The sequence below is a fragment of the Rhipicephalus sanguineus genome, chromosome 1, assembly GCF_013339695.2.
Source record: "Rhipicephalus sanguineus isolate Rsan-2018 chromosome 1, BIME_Rsan_1.4, whole genome shotgun sequence".
Classification (NCBI taxonomy): domain Eukaryota; kingdom Metazoa; phylum Arthropoda; class Arachnida; order Ixodida; family Ixodidae; genus Rhipicephalus; species Rhipicephalus sanguineus.
The window spans coordinates 165317241-165337607 of NC_051176.1; the positions used below are offsets into that span (position 1 = coordinate 165317241).

A 20367-nucleotide genomic window follows, 5' to 3' on the forward strand; every position below is an offset into this window, starting at 1 on the left:
CAATGGCATCGACTTCCATTAGCGCAAGAAGGCCCTAAAGGCGCTGCTGCGTTACTTAAAAGCACCCAGAGGTGCAATATATAGACTGTGACTGTGCGACACACTTGATGCAGAGTTCCATAGACGGCAAGTGACAACTGACCAGTGCACCCCCGGCCCTTCCTCCACAAGTACATTCAGCACTTCCACGCTCGAAAAAGATCGCAGCCGAAAAACACGCACTCATAAGAGAGCTCTGTCACGAATAATATCAGAATTATTTGGCATGTTTCTTAATACGCGTGACGTGGAGGGAAGACCGAGAGGCGTTATCTTCTTCCTTTCTTGTTCTCGGAATACGCGGATACAAGCAACGCTTCCGACGCACGCCTCCGTCGTACGCGAGAGGAGAGCGAGCGTGCACTGTGGCATCCTGTGCCGTCAGCACAGAGCCGCCGCGCGCAGGAAGCCCGGTACAGACGCACGGGCGCGCAGTCTGCTCAAGAAACGGGATCGCGTACACGCGCGACCGCACTCGTCGGTGCCTCCCGTTGCGTGGCCGGCGTGCCGATCCCTGCAGTAAATAAAATAAAATAAAAATGTCGTGACCGCGCTCGGAAGCATCCCAAGAATCCCCCGCGATCCCCCCTGGGCCGATCCCTGCTAGCGAGGAGGGGGGGCTTCTTCAGGTGGCCAAACGCGGCGCGTCCGGAACCGAGCGCCAGGACCTCCGAGCGCAGACAAAAAGCAAAAGCCGCCGAACCAGTTCACGGACCGCCAATTACAGAGCAGGCCCCACGAGAGAGACGGTGGAGGGGTCCTCCAAGATGGCGTCTTGCTCCCCCTCTCTTGGACTGACGGCCGGTGAGAAGAAACCTGGTTCCCTACCTGGCGACGAAGAAAAGCCCTCCTCGCCGGCAAAGCGCCGACAGCAGCCGCCCCCTCTCCGACGCGTCCCCCCCAGGCAGGCCCGGCTTCGCAGTCGAAGCGAGTCGTTCCCCGTGGAGTAGTCGTGCCGGCGCTCTGCTGCAACCTTGCGGATTACGCGACGACGCCGCTGGGACCTTCTTGTCCGTGCCGACGCGTGGACCGGCCGGAGTGTGCGGCGACTCTGTGGAGCTGCGTGCGGACCGTCATGAGCCCCGTGTGAGACCGACTTCAGAGCACGCGCGGCGCGACTTGTCTTTGCTTGTGGCCCGCTCCGGGGCGCCCAGGGTGCGATCCTCGCCCAGCCGCAGCCGGATGGCGGTCATGTGCAGCGGCGGCCGACGAGCTGTCGGAGGGCAGCTACGGTCACGGACATTAGGCTTAGTCCTCGTGGTTCTGGCCCTCAGCAGGGCCACATCGACAAACATCGACAAGGTATGTAGCAGTGCACGGCCACGAGCTCCGGCCGCTGTCTTAGCGACGAAGCTCGTCGGGCTGGTTGATGCCGGGGAAGCGCGATCAGAGACGCAAAACGCGGACGAGAACAAATAGAAAGAATGTGCGAGTGTGCACGTCTTTCTGCTTGTTTTTCGTCTGGCAGAGCGGAAGCCGTTATGCCATAGTGTCATGTGCCCGTACCCGTGCATCCCTTTCCGCTGGACACGCTCGACGGCCAGGTGTACGCAACTCTTTACAGTCGCCTAGATAAACGAGACGAGAAGTGGTCGCATGGATGATTCTGCCGCAAAAGTGAGCGTGGATGCATCCGCTTGCAGACAGTGACTCCATGCTGGGATGAATACAGCGGGGGTCATTCCCCGTATATTACGGCCACGGATTCATGGTCACTGGGGCTACGCTTAGCGTCCTTGTGACAGAGAGAGTCACCTTTTTCCAAGCAATTTTATAGCAGCTAGCATTTTTGTGCACGCTTTTCGTGATCAAGCGTGCACAGGAACGCTAGTTGTAGTATGAGAGTAAACGAAGCTTTGTGGTGTAAGGTCGGTCAAAAACCAAGCGCATAATTTAAAGAACAAGTTTTACAATCCGGATCGTATAGCGCAATACATGGCGCGAGCTCTCGCAAGACACACGTAGATAAACGACCGGAAACCCTCTGAGGCGCACACAGCGAGGAAAAAGAGTGCATGACCTGCAGGTGTTCCCTCGCACTACACTATTCGCGCATTTCGCAGTGACTAGACGCTCCCAAGCGAAATAGGCGAACAGAACAGCATCTTTGTTGTCACATTCGAAGCGACAGCGACGCATAGATCGGAACTGCTTATGCAAAAGGCCCGCCGTCACGAACGAGAAGCACCGAGGAGGAAGGAAGCGCGCATTTGCGCCTCGCGCTGCGGTAACGTGGACGACAAGGGGGGTGGAAGGTGGAGTCTACGAGGATAGCGTCGGTGCGTTGCAACCTGATCCCGCCGTTTCCTGTTGGCGCCAGCCTCCGAGACCTGCTCCCGGCCCGACGAGCCAGCTCGGCCGGGCCGACGGCAGCACCGAAGCCCGCGGCCATTTCGGTACTCGCTGCGCCTCAGCGGCGCTCAAACAAGATCGGCCACTGGCTTTGGGGCAGTGCTCTCCGAGGAACCGGTGACCCGCTCGCAATTCAACCGAAGCTGGCCTCGCATAACTGAAGCTACTGGTTAGAGCAAACCGAGTATAGGTGTCTAGCGCGATATTCCTCTAATCTATACCTTATCACCGTTTCTTTCACTCACATGACAAGAACATAAGAATGCCGCTCTATCTTAATTTTTGTTGTCTGGGTCATTCTGCCCTTTGCGCCAGTCTCTCACCAGGTCACCCTAAATTCAATACAAGAGCATGTTGCCATCAGCCCCCTGGTTCACCTTTCTCTTTTTACTGTGAACGCAATTCATCTGATGGTTATGCTACTGCTACAGCGGCTTCTACACCTCCACTAGTGTCGTTTTTATTACACTTGTTTTATAATTTTTATTAGCGCCTGGTGGTTTTCCCAGCAGCGTTTTACAGCGGACCTCTACGTCACGACGTTGAGTCGGCAACGTTGCGACAGCGTCTGTCGGTCACAATGGGGACGCAGTTTAGAGGCTAGTTCAACTGATGTCCCTCATCGTGGCCATGACGTACGCTTTTAATTACTGCCTGCTATATACAGCCTATTCTTCTCGCTGCCCTTGAGTCGGCCAACGAGCCCGCCACGGATTGAGAGCGCGTTTTGTACTCTTGACGCCTTCGCTCTTGGCCTGCATGCAACGCAAGTGGCAAGGTGACCCACCGTCTGCTTCACTTAAGTCAGACTGCTGCTTCACCGCTCTGCGTCGACCCACCTCTCCCTGAGACACAAAACCAAGAAAAAAAATAATGTCCTCTGCATGGTAAAACGTTGTCTCGGCCAGTACAAACACTGTCCCAAAAAACATAGTTCTCGTATTGAGTTGCAAACAAGCTAAGTTGAGAGGTGCGACATGAAGAGGTGAGGCTTCTCATTTCAGCTGCTACGTCCGCAACTACCGTACAGGTCCGACAGCCATATCCCTCAAATTTCGAAGTGTTACAGAACTAGGTATTTGATTGTAACGTACTGGATTCAGTCTCCACCACACTCCAGCACGTGTGCCGCTATATCTCTTCGGTATTGACGCGGATGCTCAGCCATCGAAGCGCGTCAACTCCTCAAGCCCACCGACATGTATTGCCAAATGCTTGTATCGTCACAGCGTGCCCAACACCGCTGTTGCCTAATACAGCATGATAACTCTCTCAGGTTTTTTTTTTTAAATATTTTCTATGCATTACCGATTAATTTATCTATCACTAGGCATGAGCACATGAGAACCCATTAGGAAAGTCATCTTGGTAGCTGTTTAAGCCAATGGCAGTTCAGCCTCATAACTGCCGTTCAACTGAACAGCTCTTGATGCCTTTTCAGGCCGTAGTTAAAATAACAACAAACGAAAGTCAGAGTATCTCCGTAACACTTCACCATTTCACAGTATTTAGAATGCTGAGCTCCAAATGCAACTGAGAGCTGCGGCTATATTCACGGTACACGCGGACACAGAGCTTTGTCCGCAAATTATGATCTAAGTTAAACGTTCTCACAAAGCTGGGAGTCTATCGCGGGCGACAAACTTCGCAAAGGCAATGATGTACGCGCAGAATGTTTCTCAGTTGTGCGGTTAAAATAGAAATAAAGGCGGCTTTTGTTGAAAGCAAGTGATCTGTAAATGCAGTAGATATGAAGCACTGAAAGCGAAACAGTCAGTCGTATGCTAATCGTCTAATAGGCAACGAGAAATATTTTAGGGCAACAAAAATAAAATAAAGGTGTTACATAGTTATAGCTAATCCTTATTCGCATTTTTCGAAGCCACGTGACTACAGGGAGCATGCTTACGCACTGCGATCAAAACAAATGCGTACACAGATTTACACGCCCCGTCCACCAGCTGCATTTTTCTGAAAGGCCGTTTGACGTGCACCTGATAGATTGTTCTTGTCCCACTGACATTTTTGGTTATCCTGTACAACGCTGTTAGCCATCGCACGTAATAGCGACCTTGGTTCTACTGTTCGCGCATTTTCTCTGGTTGTCTGGTATCTTCAGGGCCGAAATCGTGCAGCGATGCACGCCTTCAAATCGACTCTACGCTGCGCCACTGTTATCACTCACCATCCACGGCTGGCTGATCCCGCTGATAACGCAGGTGGACACTCGAACCACTCACGAAGCGCGAAAAGCCCGAAATCAAATACCGGAAAAGACATATGGCTACAAAGTCCAGGGACCCCGTCAATACCTTCGTGGTACAGGGCCCCTATTCAGAAGAGCAGATCGTATACGCTATAACAATCGTGACATCAGACATATCATTAACGAATGCGGCGAGCCTATCAAACAAACAAAAAGCTTTCAAAATTTGTCAGGATCAGGGGGCTGACTCGATAAAGCTTCTCTTTCGTAGATGTTTTTTTTTTTTTTTTTACCATTGCCTGGCCGGCTACTCTTATGGTCTGTTCAGCAGAAGGATTGGCTGAAATATTTTCTTACGAACACCTTCAGAATAAGACTTGCAGAAGGGTTGAAAGGCGGGCTAGTTGGTATCGGTTCATACTGAAATATTGGCAGCGCAAGCTAACGGGACACAGAGGGGGAACACAAACAAGCGCTTGTTTGTGTTCCCCTTCTGTGTCCCGTTCGTTTGCGCTGCCAATATTTCAGTATGAACCTTTAGAATAAGACGTTTTTATTGAATACGGGCCCTTTTTGTAAAGTGGGGCGCAATGTAATGCTGTTAGTGTCACTATACCGTATTGTAAGCCTAATGAAACAACGCACAATGAAGCTAAGGTCTTGTGGTTTGATTAGGTTGCGTCTCACAAAAAGAAACGAGCCCTCCATCAATGCCCCCCCCCCCTCTCTTTTGTTTATAACGTAGGGTGAAATACGACGGTTAAGAAGCCACGGTGAAACGAAACCTTTCTGTGAACATGCTTGCACGCATACGTGTGGCATAAGAAAATAAAGATTCAGAAAAGGAGAAAAGAAGCCTTCATCATAAACACCACAGTGTCACCATTGGCCATGAAGGAATGACATCCATAATGTACCGCACGCTTATCCTGAATTATCTCTGTGGGGCCTCATGTGTTCTCCTGGCACCGATCATTGGAATTTAATAATCATAATAATATCTGGGGTTTAACGTCCCAAAACCACAATATGATTATGAGAGACGCCGTAGTGGAGGGCTCCGGAAATTTCGACCACCTGGGATTCTTTAACGTGCACCTAAATCTAAGTACATGGGCCTCAAACATTTTCGCCTCCATCGATCATTGGAATTTCCGACAAGCGCCGATGCCTTGTCGCGTGGGTGACCATCGTATGTTAATTGCGCGACTTTTCGGAGCAATTCGAAAATGACGCACGCGCTCTATATTAAGGTGATCGCCACGCATGGATTAGGCGAGGATCCTGCGCCAGTAACACGGGAGTCGCAAGGTTGCCTTCATTAGGATACGTTTCTGAGAATGCGTGGCAGCGACGTTCGCCTAGATACGCGCACCCGTTCCGGCAGAAGAGCAAACTGACGGTCAGCAACTAGCCGCGCTTATTTCCGCCCGCGGTTCCAAGCTACCTGCTGGCATGCTTGTGCGCGTTATATATTAGCAGTAATGAAGGGCTGGCACGGGGCTGCCAATTTATTGACAAAGAAAAGAGTAACGACGACGCAGCGCGAAGCCTAAATTCCAAAGCGCCTCGACGATTTGTCTTGTCGGACGGCGCCGTAATTGCGGCCGAGACCGAAATCAAAAAGAAAAGAAAAAAAAACTTGTCCTCGAATCGGGGAGCGCCCCAAAGACCGCTCCACTTCCCGGATGCACGAGCTAGCCGTGCGGCGGCATCGAAAAGCAAGTTCAAGATCGAAAAAAAAAAAATACTAAAGGCCGAACAGATACGACAAAGAGAAGAACGGTATTTTATCAGGCATATCCTCGCCAGCATTCGTGAGTCACTTCGCGAGAATCGCTCTCAGATTTTTTTTTTCCCCCTTTTTAGATCGTTCCAACCATTTTTCCGGTTAGCAGCCGCCAATGCTGTTGCGCTCGGGTTCCTGCGCAGTATCGGGTGTCGGCTGCGGCACGGTATCCTGCACATACAGGCAAGCTCTCGTTCCCACGTGGCGCCTCTCTCCTGTGTGCGATGGTGTCGCTGAATCCGCGTTCGTGCTCACCGCGAGATCTCTGTGTATATGCATACAGCTACTGGTATGATGCCAGGGGCGATAGAAACTGAGTACACGTCATCTTTTCCTCATTGCCAACAATGACAAATGAGAAAGACTACACAGAAAAGCGGCAGAGTGGTACGTGCCCCGTGTAATGCTATAATATTCACTCAGGCTCCCTTCAATTCACCGCGTTATCGCGGTCTGGACACAGAAAGATAAAGAGAAAGTTCGTATATCATTTCTCGCAATCAAACCTAACCACCTCCGTACACGGAAAAGACGAATAAGCGAGAACAGTTTTGGAGAAAGAATAATAGTAAGTTGGGTCAGTTGTGTATTTGTTCATGGTCTTGGGTTTGTGCTAAACTGACGCGGAGCTAAAGAAACCCACGCAACGACGGGCTAAGCTCTTGAGTTGAAATTCAGCGCTTAGTCTGCTCTGCGTATATCTGTCGCTCTGTCACTTTAGCGCTACCCCGAGACCTTGAGGTGTTGCATAATAAAACAAAACAAAAATCCTATTGCGTCCCATGTGAAATGCCAGTGCGGTACTCTCAACTCCATATGTAGTTTCTAGGGCTGCAGTGCGGCAACTGCTTAAGCATCGTTTTACTCGAAAATTTGGCTCCCTGGCACCGATAGTGTCTTGTCTATACATAATGCGACGTGTGGTTATGTTTCCTGGGGGGTGATTGGCTGAGAGATTTAAGTTATACTACTCACAGGCCGATTAGCTATATCGCACAACGAAGACGTGGTGATAGCGCATGTAGGAAAACGGTCAGACATGCGCGTTTGTATGTGTTGTTCCACGCGAAGTGCTTTGATTACGTCCTTTCGCTACTCTTAACTAATTACGATTACCGCCATTTTTCATGTAACCGGCTCTCAAATCGCATGCGTTCGTTCTTACTTGAATAACAGGCAACTACAGCTAATTCCATTCGGTGCACATGAGGTCCTTCAAGAACGTGCATGCGATATGATATTTAGGCAATAATGAAGGACTTTGAATTCCCCTTTGAATCCTTCGCGCACCCAGAGTACAGAGTATCAACCATCGATTGCAGCTGCTGATTCTGTATCTATTCTTTTAAGTTTGCTCGAACACAGCTTGCATTCCCGCAAGTAGTGGCATCCGCAAACGCCAAAAATGTTTTCACGTGCTTCCATTTAGTAGCTATTTTATTCAAGATTCGATTAATCAGAGTGTTCTTGTATTGCATGTTACTTCGCAGCATTACAATGTGCCCACGCGCTATCAGCATTGGTTTTACAACCCCCCCCCCCCTCCGAAATGTCCATATAGGCCGCATACAATCGGCGTATCAGAACACCTATGTGTGTGTTTTTGTTGGCAGAAATGAGGCATAAAATTACAGATTGTTTTTATTACAACCGTAAGGGGAATAAGAAATCAAACTGCTACATTCAGACGTATTATGTAGCCAATAGCCGGTCGCTATTCTTTTGGATTGCGATTTTCAAGAGCACGGCAGAAGAGAAAAATAGTGGGAATACAAGTGCGCTACGTAGAAGCATAGCTACATGCATAAGTTCATGCTTTTGTCTGAGTACCTGATGCATCTTTCATGACGAGCACTCAGTATACTAAGGCATTTTCGTCATCACCTGGGATAATAGCACACATCAGAATCGAGCTGCAAACGAGCGTTCATCGTTGGCGTGTTGTTCTCATTTTTCTTTTGTCTTGTTTTTTTTTTTTCTACACCCTGGAAAATTACCAAGTGTGACTGTGGAGTGATCCGATAATAATAATTGTTGTGGTTTAACGCATCAAAACCACGATATGATTATGCGGGACGCCGTATAGTGGAGGGCGCCGGAAATTTCGACCACCTGGGTTTCTTTAACGTGCCCCTAATCTAAGTATAGACTGGCCTCAAGCAGTTTCGCCTCCAACAAAAACGCGACCGCCGCGGCCGGGATTCGATCCCGCGACCTTCGGATCAGCGGTCGAGCACCATAACCATTAGTCCACGGCGTGATCCGAGATGCCAAGTTGTTGCATATTCGCGTTGGTTTGAGAGAAATGAAGCATAGACAAAAAAAAAAGAAAAAAAAAGACAGTGATCGAGTGGTATTAAGTCGATTAAGGAAAGATTATTCGTTGCAATGCATCTGCGCGTTTCCCATAAGCTTCCACAAGCTCGTGAAAGTAATCGCCAAGAAGGCGGCGCCTTTCAAATAAATTAAATCTCTGATGTTACGCTCTCATGCAGAATTTTCGGAGCAGAGCGTCGCTCATAAATTGGAGGGTGGGGGTGCCGCTCGTCTGCACCAGCCGGCAGCAACATCAAAATCAGAACATTTCGAATTCGCGAGCAAAGGATACACTTCGCGGGCATGGTGTGATACCCTACGTGTGCCAATATACGTATGAGCGTAGCTCACGATGGTGGCGTTCGACATTTTATTAGCTTCATTTTACACCTCGTGCGCTCCCATACGCACGATTTCGCCCAGAATGATAGGGGATCTGTATGTCTGCGTGTATACGCTACACTGAACGCAAGCCCCCGAGGGCAGATTCGGGGCGCTGGGTTTATTGCAAAACGTCCGCACTTCGCCCGCGTGCGCGCGAGAGGAATAACGAATATTCTGTAGCGCTGCTTGCCCTCATTACCAGAATCGATGTTTTTCTTTCTTAAATCCTTTCTTCTGAAACCTCGCGCAAGATCACTGAACTTCTCACGTACCACCTATAGAACGAGATAAACAGTACATTAAAACAAACAAAAAAAATCTTTAACCATTTGGTTAGCATGTCTCTTTCACATGACACGTTTTATACATCTGATTCGGCTAGCCACACTGTTACGTAATACGCAGCGACGCGCTTGCAAGGACTGGTTATGCGTATCTGTCGAACGACACTGCCCCTTCGTGACTTGTTCTTTCCCATACACAGCGCGCGAAGGTGGGTCGTCTAGAGAAAAAAAAAAAGAAATTAAGGAAAGCAGAGTTACCTCACACGTGTTTTACGAGAGCACGTGTAACGCTGCCGGCTGCAGTGGTATAGTGCTTGCCTTTCTTGCGTTATTTGTTTTCGGCCGCAGTGACCCAAATTTTGAATAGTAGACGTCGAGCCAATCAAGTGTGACCAAAAGTATCGAGAAACCGCGCCCTACACTAAAGTAGATAACGGCTCTGCACTACAGAGACGATAAATCACAAACGTTAAAGCGGTGCGGTGGTGTCCACTGTTCGCAAGGACGGGTGCCTCCATTATATAAGCGAATGAGAGGACAATGAGGACAATGGGTAATGACAGAAAGTACTTATAAATTCAACGTTCGCGGTCGCAGAAACTTTGGAGTTAATCCAAACTGTTTCATTGAGGTGCCCTTTACTGATCACAATATAGCGAAAGCTTGTTTCAAGTGTGACCTCCGGCACAGGCCCAAAGAGTGGTTGCTTCGGCGCCACGTTAGCGATGACATGTTTCGGCTTAGCTTAATTTACATATTTCGATCATCCAACTGCTACTTTTTCAATACCCACTTAAGGAAGCAGTGTGCACGTCCTGTCCGTTCCTTTCTTCTTTGTTTTCGTCAAATCAGCTGTGATTCTACAGTGACTCTCGGACCTATCACTTCTTTGACGGTACTCCGGGTTGGTTACATGCCTGGTGAGCAACTCGCAGTGTACTTGAATTCATGTAATGTGCCCGAGCAATGGTGAGTGAGGGAATAGGCGCCAGCGTGGCAGCCCCATCCCTCTCCAAACCTAGTGATTACTGAACCTGGAAACATTCAATCCTGTAGCTGTCGTGGGCAAGCGAAGGCTACCCCACCCGGATGCTCACGATGAAACCGCGACCATGCACGGAAGCCTTACGAGGACCGGGCCGAAAAAGTAAAACACATCGTCGCAGCCAAGAATAGCGACACGCAGTCCACACTGCCCTGCTCGGCTACCGCAAAGAGTCCTTGTATTTCGTGCCGAGTAGCGAATGCACGAGGTTCGCGAGAAAATTAATTTTTTTGGCTTCCCGATATCGCGTGTTGTCATGTGATATTTAATTGGTCGTTTTTATGTGCAGAGTGCGGCTGACGCTGCTAGTCTTACGCTTCAACAAGGCGAACACGTGACAAACGATCTTCTGGTATGCTTACTTCCTTATACGATCAGTACCACAGATAATGTTTGGCTAGGTGGTATCAATACCGAAAACACCTTCTTGGGGGCATTTATAAATGTGTGCATACCTTAAACAACGAAAGTAACGACATTATCTTGCCGGCCTGCGTTTCCTCCGCGTATATCAGCGTAGTTTGCTAACCAAAAGATATGAATACATTCACAGTGGTACACCGCGAACACATCTTTTTACTGCCTTTCTTTTCGCGCTCTGTCTCTTCTTTTCCTCCCAATGCGTTCTCGTCCTCACCCTACCGGCCAAGTGTACACGATGCTGGAAATCTTGCATCACAGCAAGCGGGCGGTCTCCTTGCAACCCGCGGCCATCCAAGTAGCGGCAGCCAAAAGAGATGATGGTTCATCAACTGGTCGAGCGCAGCCAGAGTAGGAGCGATGACCTGCTACGCCGCCGGCGCTCCGAGTTGGAAGCGCCCCTCACGCCTAACGTGTACAAAGTCGAAAAGATGAAAGGGGAGCCAGCTTATTTTCTTTCTTCCACGGCGTTCCCACACTCGACAGGGGGAAAGAGAGCGGGAGAGATGTTGCCAGTGGTGGTAGTCGTGATAGACGCGAGTGAGAAACAATAAAAAGAAAATGAAGAAGGAACGGCCTGGGTTACGTGCGGAGCGAAGCGGAGCCCATATCGCTGGAAGAAGCCGCTCCTCTCCCACCTGGGCGTCCCTTGCGCACCATCGTGGCCGCGGCAGCCCTGAGGAGAGGTCGTGCCGCTGAAGAAGAGCCGGCTCGAAACGGAGTAATATGCCCTCGGAGAAAAAGAAGACGAAGCACATCGTCGACGTGGCCGGCTGGATCGCGCTGGCTGGCTGCGCAGCAAACTAGAACGAAATGCAGGAGGAACCCAACGTAGCCCGAGGAAGAATGCGGCGGTGTCTGGGAGCCCGTCGGCACTCCTCCCGCGTTATTCGCGTATGCTGTTGTACGGAGTCGGCTGCAATCATAAAAGAAGGCCATTGCGAACTGCGCAGCACTGCAGTGCGCAGCTGCTCGACTGGGTGGTCTCGGGGTAGCGCCGGGGTAGCGCCGGGGAAACGGAACGGCTGCTAAGCAGGAAACGAAAACCCCGATGCTCTTCCGGCCACTTGAGTGACCAGTGCCGCTCTCCAATGTGCCTAGGAATATGACGATAGAAAGCAAATAACGGTATTGGAAAACGTACAATAATATTCGCTTGTCCATTGCCTGTGAACGAAAAGCTCAGCATTGCATTTTGCCGCGCGTCCGCAAGGAAGCATACATGTTCATGAGGTGAGGCTTAAAGGAGTACTGACACGATTTTGAGAAGTCGCAAAAGGGACATTTTTCGTTTCCTTGGTATGCAGCGTCAACCCTCTCCACACACCGCAGTCAGACAACATATATAAAATATTTTGCTTTGATTCTGAAGTTTTCGTCACGGAGCATCTGCAAGCCACCCCACTGCAATGGACATTATCCCGACGAACCAACACAGTTCCCCTGAGTTTGCGTGCACTGCGTCCTGCATGCAGCCTAAATCGCAGAAATCACTGTCGGGGTCACTGGACGATAATTCACTCATCGGTGTTTACGTGCACCACGAGCAGATGACAGATTTTCCGCTAGTACGTCGCGAGTTGCTGTCTCCCCGTGACGTCACACTGCTATGACAGGTCACTGGGAAGCCGCCCTCTTGATATCGAAACCGAAAGTGTTTCTTAAAAGATGCGGTAATAAAATTATATTACATGCATTCCCAGGCACCACAATAGTCCTTTTAGATTTCTCGACACCAGTATTTTTATTTAAAGCAATATTCCGAAAATTTTTAAAATTCGCGACAGTACTCCTTTAAGCGCTCGTGAGTTGTGTTGCAGAAAAAAAAAGAAAAAAAAAGACCACTGCAACAACAAGTCGCCTTTCCTTTTTTTTTTTCTTTTTTAAGTGCATGTACGCCTACTCATGAGGCCACCTGTCACCGCTTTCGAAAACGGAGAGTGGGGATTTGGCAAGACCATTCTCCTCTTTCTGTTATTCAGACGCAACCGGATGTTATTGGATACTTGAGTACGTAAAAACAAGTTCAAGTATTGCTTCCCCGTTCTTCCAACAGGTACACGTATAGCGAAAGGCCCGCCTTTCGTTCTATTATTTATACTTGGAACTTTTTATGCTATGTATTTTCTTGCGCGGTCACAGAAACCGCGAACAGCCGTTCGTAAAGTCCTCCTGAGCGCACGCTCAACTGCAAAGCCCTTAAACCGCTGTTTGATTTCTAAACCGCGAGTTTGATTTCTAAAACGAAGCATACATCATTACAAGAGTGTGTGGCAATTTAATCATTTAATCTCGTTAGCATAGTGTTAGTTTCTGCTCGGTGAACCGGCGCACTCTGAAGTCGCGAGCCAATCAGAGAAGCTCTCGAGAGGGTGGCTCTCATATTTAGGCGGCTCCGCCTTAAGCAAATCGTTTGCAAAAATCCCTTAAAAGCTTTTTGTAGCCGTGCCGAGAGCTCCTACGTTCGCCTTTTGGAAGGTGACCTCTTACGTAAGAATGATATTCTTCAGAGAAAACCTCAGCCAGTGCCGCTGCTGGGCATATTAGCAGGGGTGGCCACAGCCAGTGACACATTTTACTTGCGAGCGAATAGCCTCGTTGATTAGGCTCCCTGTTTTACTTCCTTTTGATGAAATACCCGTAGTTCGCTTACGCGAGCGTTCTAGTGCTATATCAGCGACGCCTACGCGCATTCCTCGTGCACAACATTCGGGTAATTTCTCAACCAGCAGAACCCATACGAATACATATTATCAACGCCGGCGGTTCGTACAAAGAGTCGTTTGCGCAATAAAGTTAGCTCGTGTGTGCTGTTCGCTCGATGCGCGGACGTATCCACAGGTGACGCACCGAAAAGACCACCTTGCAAAACTATGGAGGGTGTGGTGAGAGAACGCAGTCATGAGAGAAACAGAGGAGCCCGCCAGCGCCAAGACGGCGGCTCGACGTCGGCATATCGTATATAGGGTGACCGAAGGGCCCGCGGAAGTTAGCCATTCGAGAGAACTAAAATAGAAACATTTTTACTACTCCCGCCTAACCCAAGCAGACGCGACAGTGCATCGTTAAGGCGTCGGTCAACAACCCCCTTTCCCCGGTCTCTTTCTTGCGTGCATCCCCTTCGCACGGCGGCGGCTACGTTGTGTGGCCACGCAGAGATAGACAGGATGTGAAACAGCTATCGCGGCGCCAGAGATGGAAAGGAGTCTTGTCTCGTTGCCCGCTTGTGACCAACACACAGAATTCATGAGAGTCGCATATAGAAGCAATGGCTCAGGAATCAAGCAGGAATGAAGACCGCAATCTTGCGGTAATATTCGTTAACTACAGCTATTGATATAACACTATGATACAACAAAGGGAGCATTACGCGCACGCGACATCGTAGAGAGAAAACGGCTGAACGGATGCCGAGGAAGTTAACCTGAAATCGCAAAACATCGAGCGTTTTTCCTCGTTACCCACTGAGGCCGCATAGCGTGTCGCCAGCAGGTTCAGCGGGCAGGCAAGCCCGGCGGTACTTGGAGTGCGCCGGACAGCGGAGCCAATCGCCAAGGCTGTGCGCGACCCCCGCCGACTGAGTGCAGTGTATACGCGTGAGCGAGGAATTCGGCGCGCACGTCGACCACGCCCGACCGTATACACCGAGCGCCATGTCCTTGCAGTACTAGTGGGGCGTAGCCGCACGCGCACTTACTTGACGAAGCACCTTACGAGAAGTGAAAATGCGAGCGCGCTGCGGTCTCCGTTGTAAGGACACGGCTTCTTGCAAGAGCGCGAAAGTGTTAACTGTCCTTCGCCACCGATTGTTTGCGACGTGATTGGTGATGCCGCCTGGACTCTCGCGCTTTATGGTTCGGTGCGGTTATAGTAATCTCCGGCGCAATTAATCGATTTTTATGCGCATTTTGATGGACCTTCATTGTGCGACGCGCATACTATTGTGTCCCTTCGTTAATTACCCCCAGCACTTTATACTGCGGGACTGTTGGCAAACAGTTCACAATCGCAGAATGCTCGTTTTTTCCTTCGTTCCCGTAGTTAGGCTATTCATTGTCTCGATGTCGGCAAATTAAACTGATGTCGAGGCAGTTTATCACTTTTCTCCCTCGATATAATAACACTAGTCGTGAAGCATGCTATTCAGTGCCAATTCGATCCAAGTTATGGCACTGGAGCAGCATAATTTCTCTTGCATTTATATTAAACGAGTTAGCATCAACACCGCTTTAGCACACTGTAGACAAAAAAAAAAAAAAGAACCTTACAACGGTCGTCGTAATAAGCGTAGCCCAAAGTAAAAAAAAAAAAAGCCACCTTAAAACGACACACGAGAGGTTCTGACACGGTTGGGAATACAAAGATTGCATGACACGACGCTTCTTAAGTGCCTTAAGACAAACGCGACCACGCTGACCTTAAAGTGACTCGCAGGACATCTGTGACGAGTTTTAAATATTCCAGCCGGTATAAATGATCATATATACATACGAGAGAGAGAAAAAAAAACAACCACAACCTACATAGATAAAGAAAAGTAATTACGCCGCAAAGACTCATCCTCTCAAAGGATGTAATGACGTTTTAGTTTTTACCTACTTCGCCAAGCACGAGGCGCATTTTCCTGTCCGACTGACCGGTTTGTCGCACGGTACGCAGGCTTGTATGGCGCACGTAGTCTCATCTGCGTGTATCTATTCAGGTTTTTGCCGACACCACAGGGCGGGAGCTGTTAATTACTTTACGGTAAAGAGAGAGAGAGAGCAGCGTTGTTGTTTCTTTCTCTCGTTTCAGCTTGGCGAACGGGATATTAATCTTACGACGAGAAAGAATTATACCTAAATGTGACATTGAGATACGCTACATACCGCCAATGTGCCCGAGAACATTATTAATCAAAAGGTTTGATTTCGCGACCGTACATCTGCTTGTGTTTCTTTTGTCGTCATTTTAGTTCACGCAAGATAGATTATTATGCGCATATGCAGGATCGACAGACAAAACAAAATGAGAACGACGGAAAGGCTATTAAGCTAAATTACCTGCTGCACGACCTGCGGCGCTCTTTGACGCGCCTCAATGGTGGTAAGAAGAACGCGCGCGGATGCACCCGGAGTTGAGCTATGCACGGCGCGGCTCGAGGAAACATTCGTGTGAGCGGATGTTATGGTCATGCGCTGATTGAGTATGTCTTCCTAAGTCTGGCTTACGTCACACCGTCCTGGTCCGAGCTCATCCCTTCTGCATCTGTGTTCTTACACATCAGTGAGCATTGCTGTCTGGCCTTTGCAGTTATGCAAAGTTCGGGAAGTAATTCGCCGACTCGATTCTTTCCACTACGGGAACTCTCATTACTACTTACACTGCACACCATGGAACGTTAAACTGAAACCTTAACAGCCTTTGGTATTACATCTCGAGTCGTAATATAAACGACGTGGAGTAATGAGATGCTAGACGCAAGCTCGGTCTTATACGTACATGTCGTTCACGCAGCATGGGGTGCTTACAGACGAGAAATTCCAGTATATAGATGTAAGTATCGGCAGTCAGATTGGCATTGTAATGGGTTTAGTATCATTTGCCTTTTTGCTTATATGAAAACAAATCAGTGAGCATACTGCAGTAGTTACTTTATATGGTACAAATTATTCCTTGTGTTCACTCTTAAGAGCGGATGTATACGTATACAATGCGTCTGGATTGCGCATCATCGAGGTGTTTCTAGATTACAGCTAGTGATAGAAACGAGCTCAGGTAAACTGACGGTTGCCGTGTAATAAGGCCGCGGTTCCAATCAGCGCTTGCACTTCGCAACAAGCTCCGCCTGATTATGAATTGTAAAACGTAACGCGGAAGTAAACCCAGCGTGACACCTGTCAGCGACGTTCTCTTCGTCAGGGCTAGCCTACATGTATGCTGGCCCACTCACGGGCGGCGTCACTCAACCAATGCCGCGCTCAGCCCCGAGTCTTATTTCACCCTTCTTTCTTTTCCTGACTAACCGGAACGTTAGTGTCCCGGAGCGGTCCAGAGTTGCCAATACGAGTCTGTCGCATTCGTCTGCCATTTGGTACTTCTCAGCAGGGCGCGAAATAGCGCGCACTGGCCGCGCACGTGGCGCGGGGGATGCGAGGTTGCGAAAGCGGCCATCCGGAAGGATGTGGCTTTGGTTCGAAGCAGAGGTCGGCAAAAAATGTGGAGCTGACTCAGACTCACTCATGAAATATATTTTGCCCTTAGAGCTCACTCAGACTCAGCAAACTTTTCCTCAGCCGTAGTCACTCGGGCTCAGACTCATTAAATTTTTTCGCAGCCGGACTCACTCGGACTCACCAAAATATTACTCACTCAGACTCAGACTCACGGCTCTATCTGAGTCTGAGTGGGTCTAAGTGAGTCGACTCATGAGTCCGTTCCGGCATAATTAGCTTTTTCAACCATGTTGTGAATGCCAATATCTCGCATAAATGGTGCTGTATACTTGGCGCCTTTTGATCTCGTACCTTCAAATATGAGTTGTCAGTGGGTGCAATCCAGTAAGGACATTTTTATTGGAAGAGATGACTCACACTAGATATTTTTATCAAGAACTACCTGTACGAGAGTTGGCGGGGGGGGGGGGGGCACCTGGGTACCTCACCCCTCTAATCAATAAATATTGAGCTGGCGTATAGTGCTTTGAGGTATGTGTGAGTCGACGAGAATGTAAACGTGAGCGGACATACGGCTGATATTAATGCTGAAGTTGTTTAGATAGAGCCGTAGGTCGGCAATAAGGTGCGGAGCTCACTCAGACTCACTCAAGAAATATATATTGCGCTTAGTGCTCAGTCGGACTCAAACTCACCAAAAGTTTCCTCAACCGGGCTCACTGGGACTCACTGAAATTTTTCTCAATCGGACTCACTCGGACTCAAACTCATCAAAATATTGTTCACCCGGACTCACTCAGACTCATACTCACGGCTCGATCTGAATCTGAGTGAGTCTGACTGAGTCGACTCATGAGTGAGTTTGCCGGCCTATGGCTCAAAGGCAACCATTGAACAGAAGCACGAGGTGGGTGAGCGAAAAATGAAACAAGAGAGAGAGGAGATGACAGAAGATAAATGTAGCTACAAGAAAAGGAAAATGGCAAGCTTCGCCTGCCACTCGCGGGAGAGCTTCCGCACAGGATGCCCTTCCTGCGGAACTTCACCATTCTTGCGACGGACACGTACACGTCTAGTATTCACAGGCGGTTCACTTCCCCTTGTAGTAGGAGGAACGATTGTTTCTCTTCCTTTTTTTTTTTTCTCATTTCCGGGGTGCCTGCGTGACGTATAAGACGACAGTGATGACAGAGAATGTTTGTCATAGTGGAAAGTGCTCTTCTCCCGAACCACCACCACCGCAGCGCGTATAGACAAGAGCAATGGCTGTGGGTAAGAGGGATACTCCGTGATTGTGCCGATAGGAAGGAACAGCGGAAATATGTACGTGGCATGCGTATACTCACGACATAGCTCAGTCTTGGAAAGTGTGATAACCTCGTGCACGCACAAAGATACTCACGACATTGTAAATATGTGCTGGCATAGAAATCAGATAGGTTGATGTTATGAGAGAACAACTCTGGCCAAACATTTTGTGTATTAATCGAGACTGCCCAGATGATAAAGTGCAGCAGCACAAGTAAGAAAATGTGGCCGAGACACCACATATAATATACTATTTGCGGGAGAAGGCGTGCGATGAGAGAAGCGAAGTCATTTAAAAGCATTGTGACTTCGCATGCCTTGGCTGGTCCTTCAGGCTTCCGTTGCTGTTGCGCGCCAAACACGCCAATGGTAGCTGGGTAATGCGCGTGCGGCAGCCAATTGCTTCATGATGGAAACAGACCTCTCAGCACCACGCGCAAAACTCTCCGCACACACCAGCGATCGAGGTGGAGAGAGAGAAAGCAAAATGGCAGCGCCCTAAGGACTAAACGGCTATCTCCGCATACAAACGGAGGAGGAAAAACCGGTACCCCGTGTGCGACGATTGGCGTCTTTCCGGTTTTTCCTCCTCCCTTTGCGGGCGGCAGGTGTCCCGCCACGTGCGGAGCGGGTTTGCGGATAGCGCGTGTATAGTCCCTTATGGTCTTCCCAAATGACCGGCCGCGCGTCCACGCGCGCCGAGTGCAAACCTACCCTGCTCCCCTCTGGAGAAGGACGCTGCGTGACCGGACAGGTTGCGTTTCTTTTTCCCGTTATTGACAGTATCCGGTCCTTGGCACTACATGTTATTGGAAGTAGGGATCGCAAGAGGAAATTTTGACGGCCACCACTCTTTTAGGAACAACACTGCGCGATATTTAAACGCATCCCAACCTATTCGCCAGAATGCACGAGGCCGCCGTGATAGCGCCGGCTAAAGGAAGCTGAAATTATGTGTGGGACGCTTTTTGAACTTGTGGATAGGATTGAGGATAATCGTTAGACATTGCGCAATTGGTCAGCAGCCCCTCATCAGATGTTAGTACCCCGTTCTGGCATGCTTCGGCACCGAATATTCCATACATTGTATAGCTCGGTTATGTAAGTTTATATCGTGCTCCAGAACTTGACAATGGTATGAGCAGTAACTCATTGACATTAATGTATAAGATGTAAAAAATGAAAGGAAGAAACACCTACACGCCACACTGTAACCGTCTAGCTTCGTCGTTAATAGGCGAATGTTGGCCTGAGGGGGAACGGATATTGACAATAAAGGTCAGACACACATAGCACATTCCAAAAGTCTTAAAGTTCAGTAACAAGCGCCTTTACTCGCATGTATTTTCATGCTAAATATTTCGTATGACCAAGCAGCCTGTTTGCCCAAGAAGCCTCTATACCTTCCCGAATTCTCCTATGCCGTTACGCTTTTCTGGTTGACCTCCCCGCCTCCTGTCTTTTAGTTTCATCCCTTCCTAGGCCGCTACTCTCTCATCTGTCTCATTCTGCACTAAGTCACGAGTTTTGTTTGACAACGCTAAATTTCCATCACCCCCTTCCCCAAGTACTTATAACTATTAATTCAATTCATTTGTATAAATCTGTTTTTTGCTCAGACCTCCTATAAGATGGAAATATACAATATATACTTCCGTCTGTGGTGCTCGCAAATGTTTATGCGATTCGCGCCAGCACGTGTACATATAGACACCGCTTCTTGTGGAATATAAGACTGTAACGACGCGATCGCAAATTTATGACTGCCTTCGGATTTATTAGAACCGAAGACCAAGAACCCGCCTACGCTTACGAAAGCCTGAAGCACCATGTACAGTATTAACAGAGGATTGTCGAATAACACGAATTATTCGTGCACGCCTAACCTATTTAGGCGTGCAGAACACCGACATAAGAGACGGCAAGCAGACGACACAAACATTATATAGGATGTATGCCAACTAGCTCAACTTTTGGCCACTTTAGGAATGATAATCAGCTCACGTCGGCACTGGAGGCTTTGGTCGTACCCATCCGCTTTTAAAACACGCCTGGTGAGCGACCTCCTG

The 20367-nt window shown here is 48.9% G+C and overlaps 1 protein-coding gene across 1 annotated transcript in view; it reads left to right on the forward strand.

Moving 5' to 3' along the window:
- The first annotated feature begins 949 nt into the window (after nucleotides 1-949).
- The window catches only part of LOC119401559 (uncharacterized), a 123281-nt gene continuing 103863 nt past the window's right edge, over nucleotides 950-20367 (forward strand). The window contains exon 1 of the mRNA XM_037668461.2: nucleotides 950-1341. Within this exon, the coding sequence (XP_037524389.1) occupies nucleotides 1222-1341 (120 nt within the window). The 5' untranslated portion in view covers nucleotides 950-1221. The remainder of the gene's footprint in view (nucleotides 1342-20367) is intronic.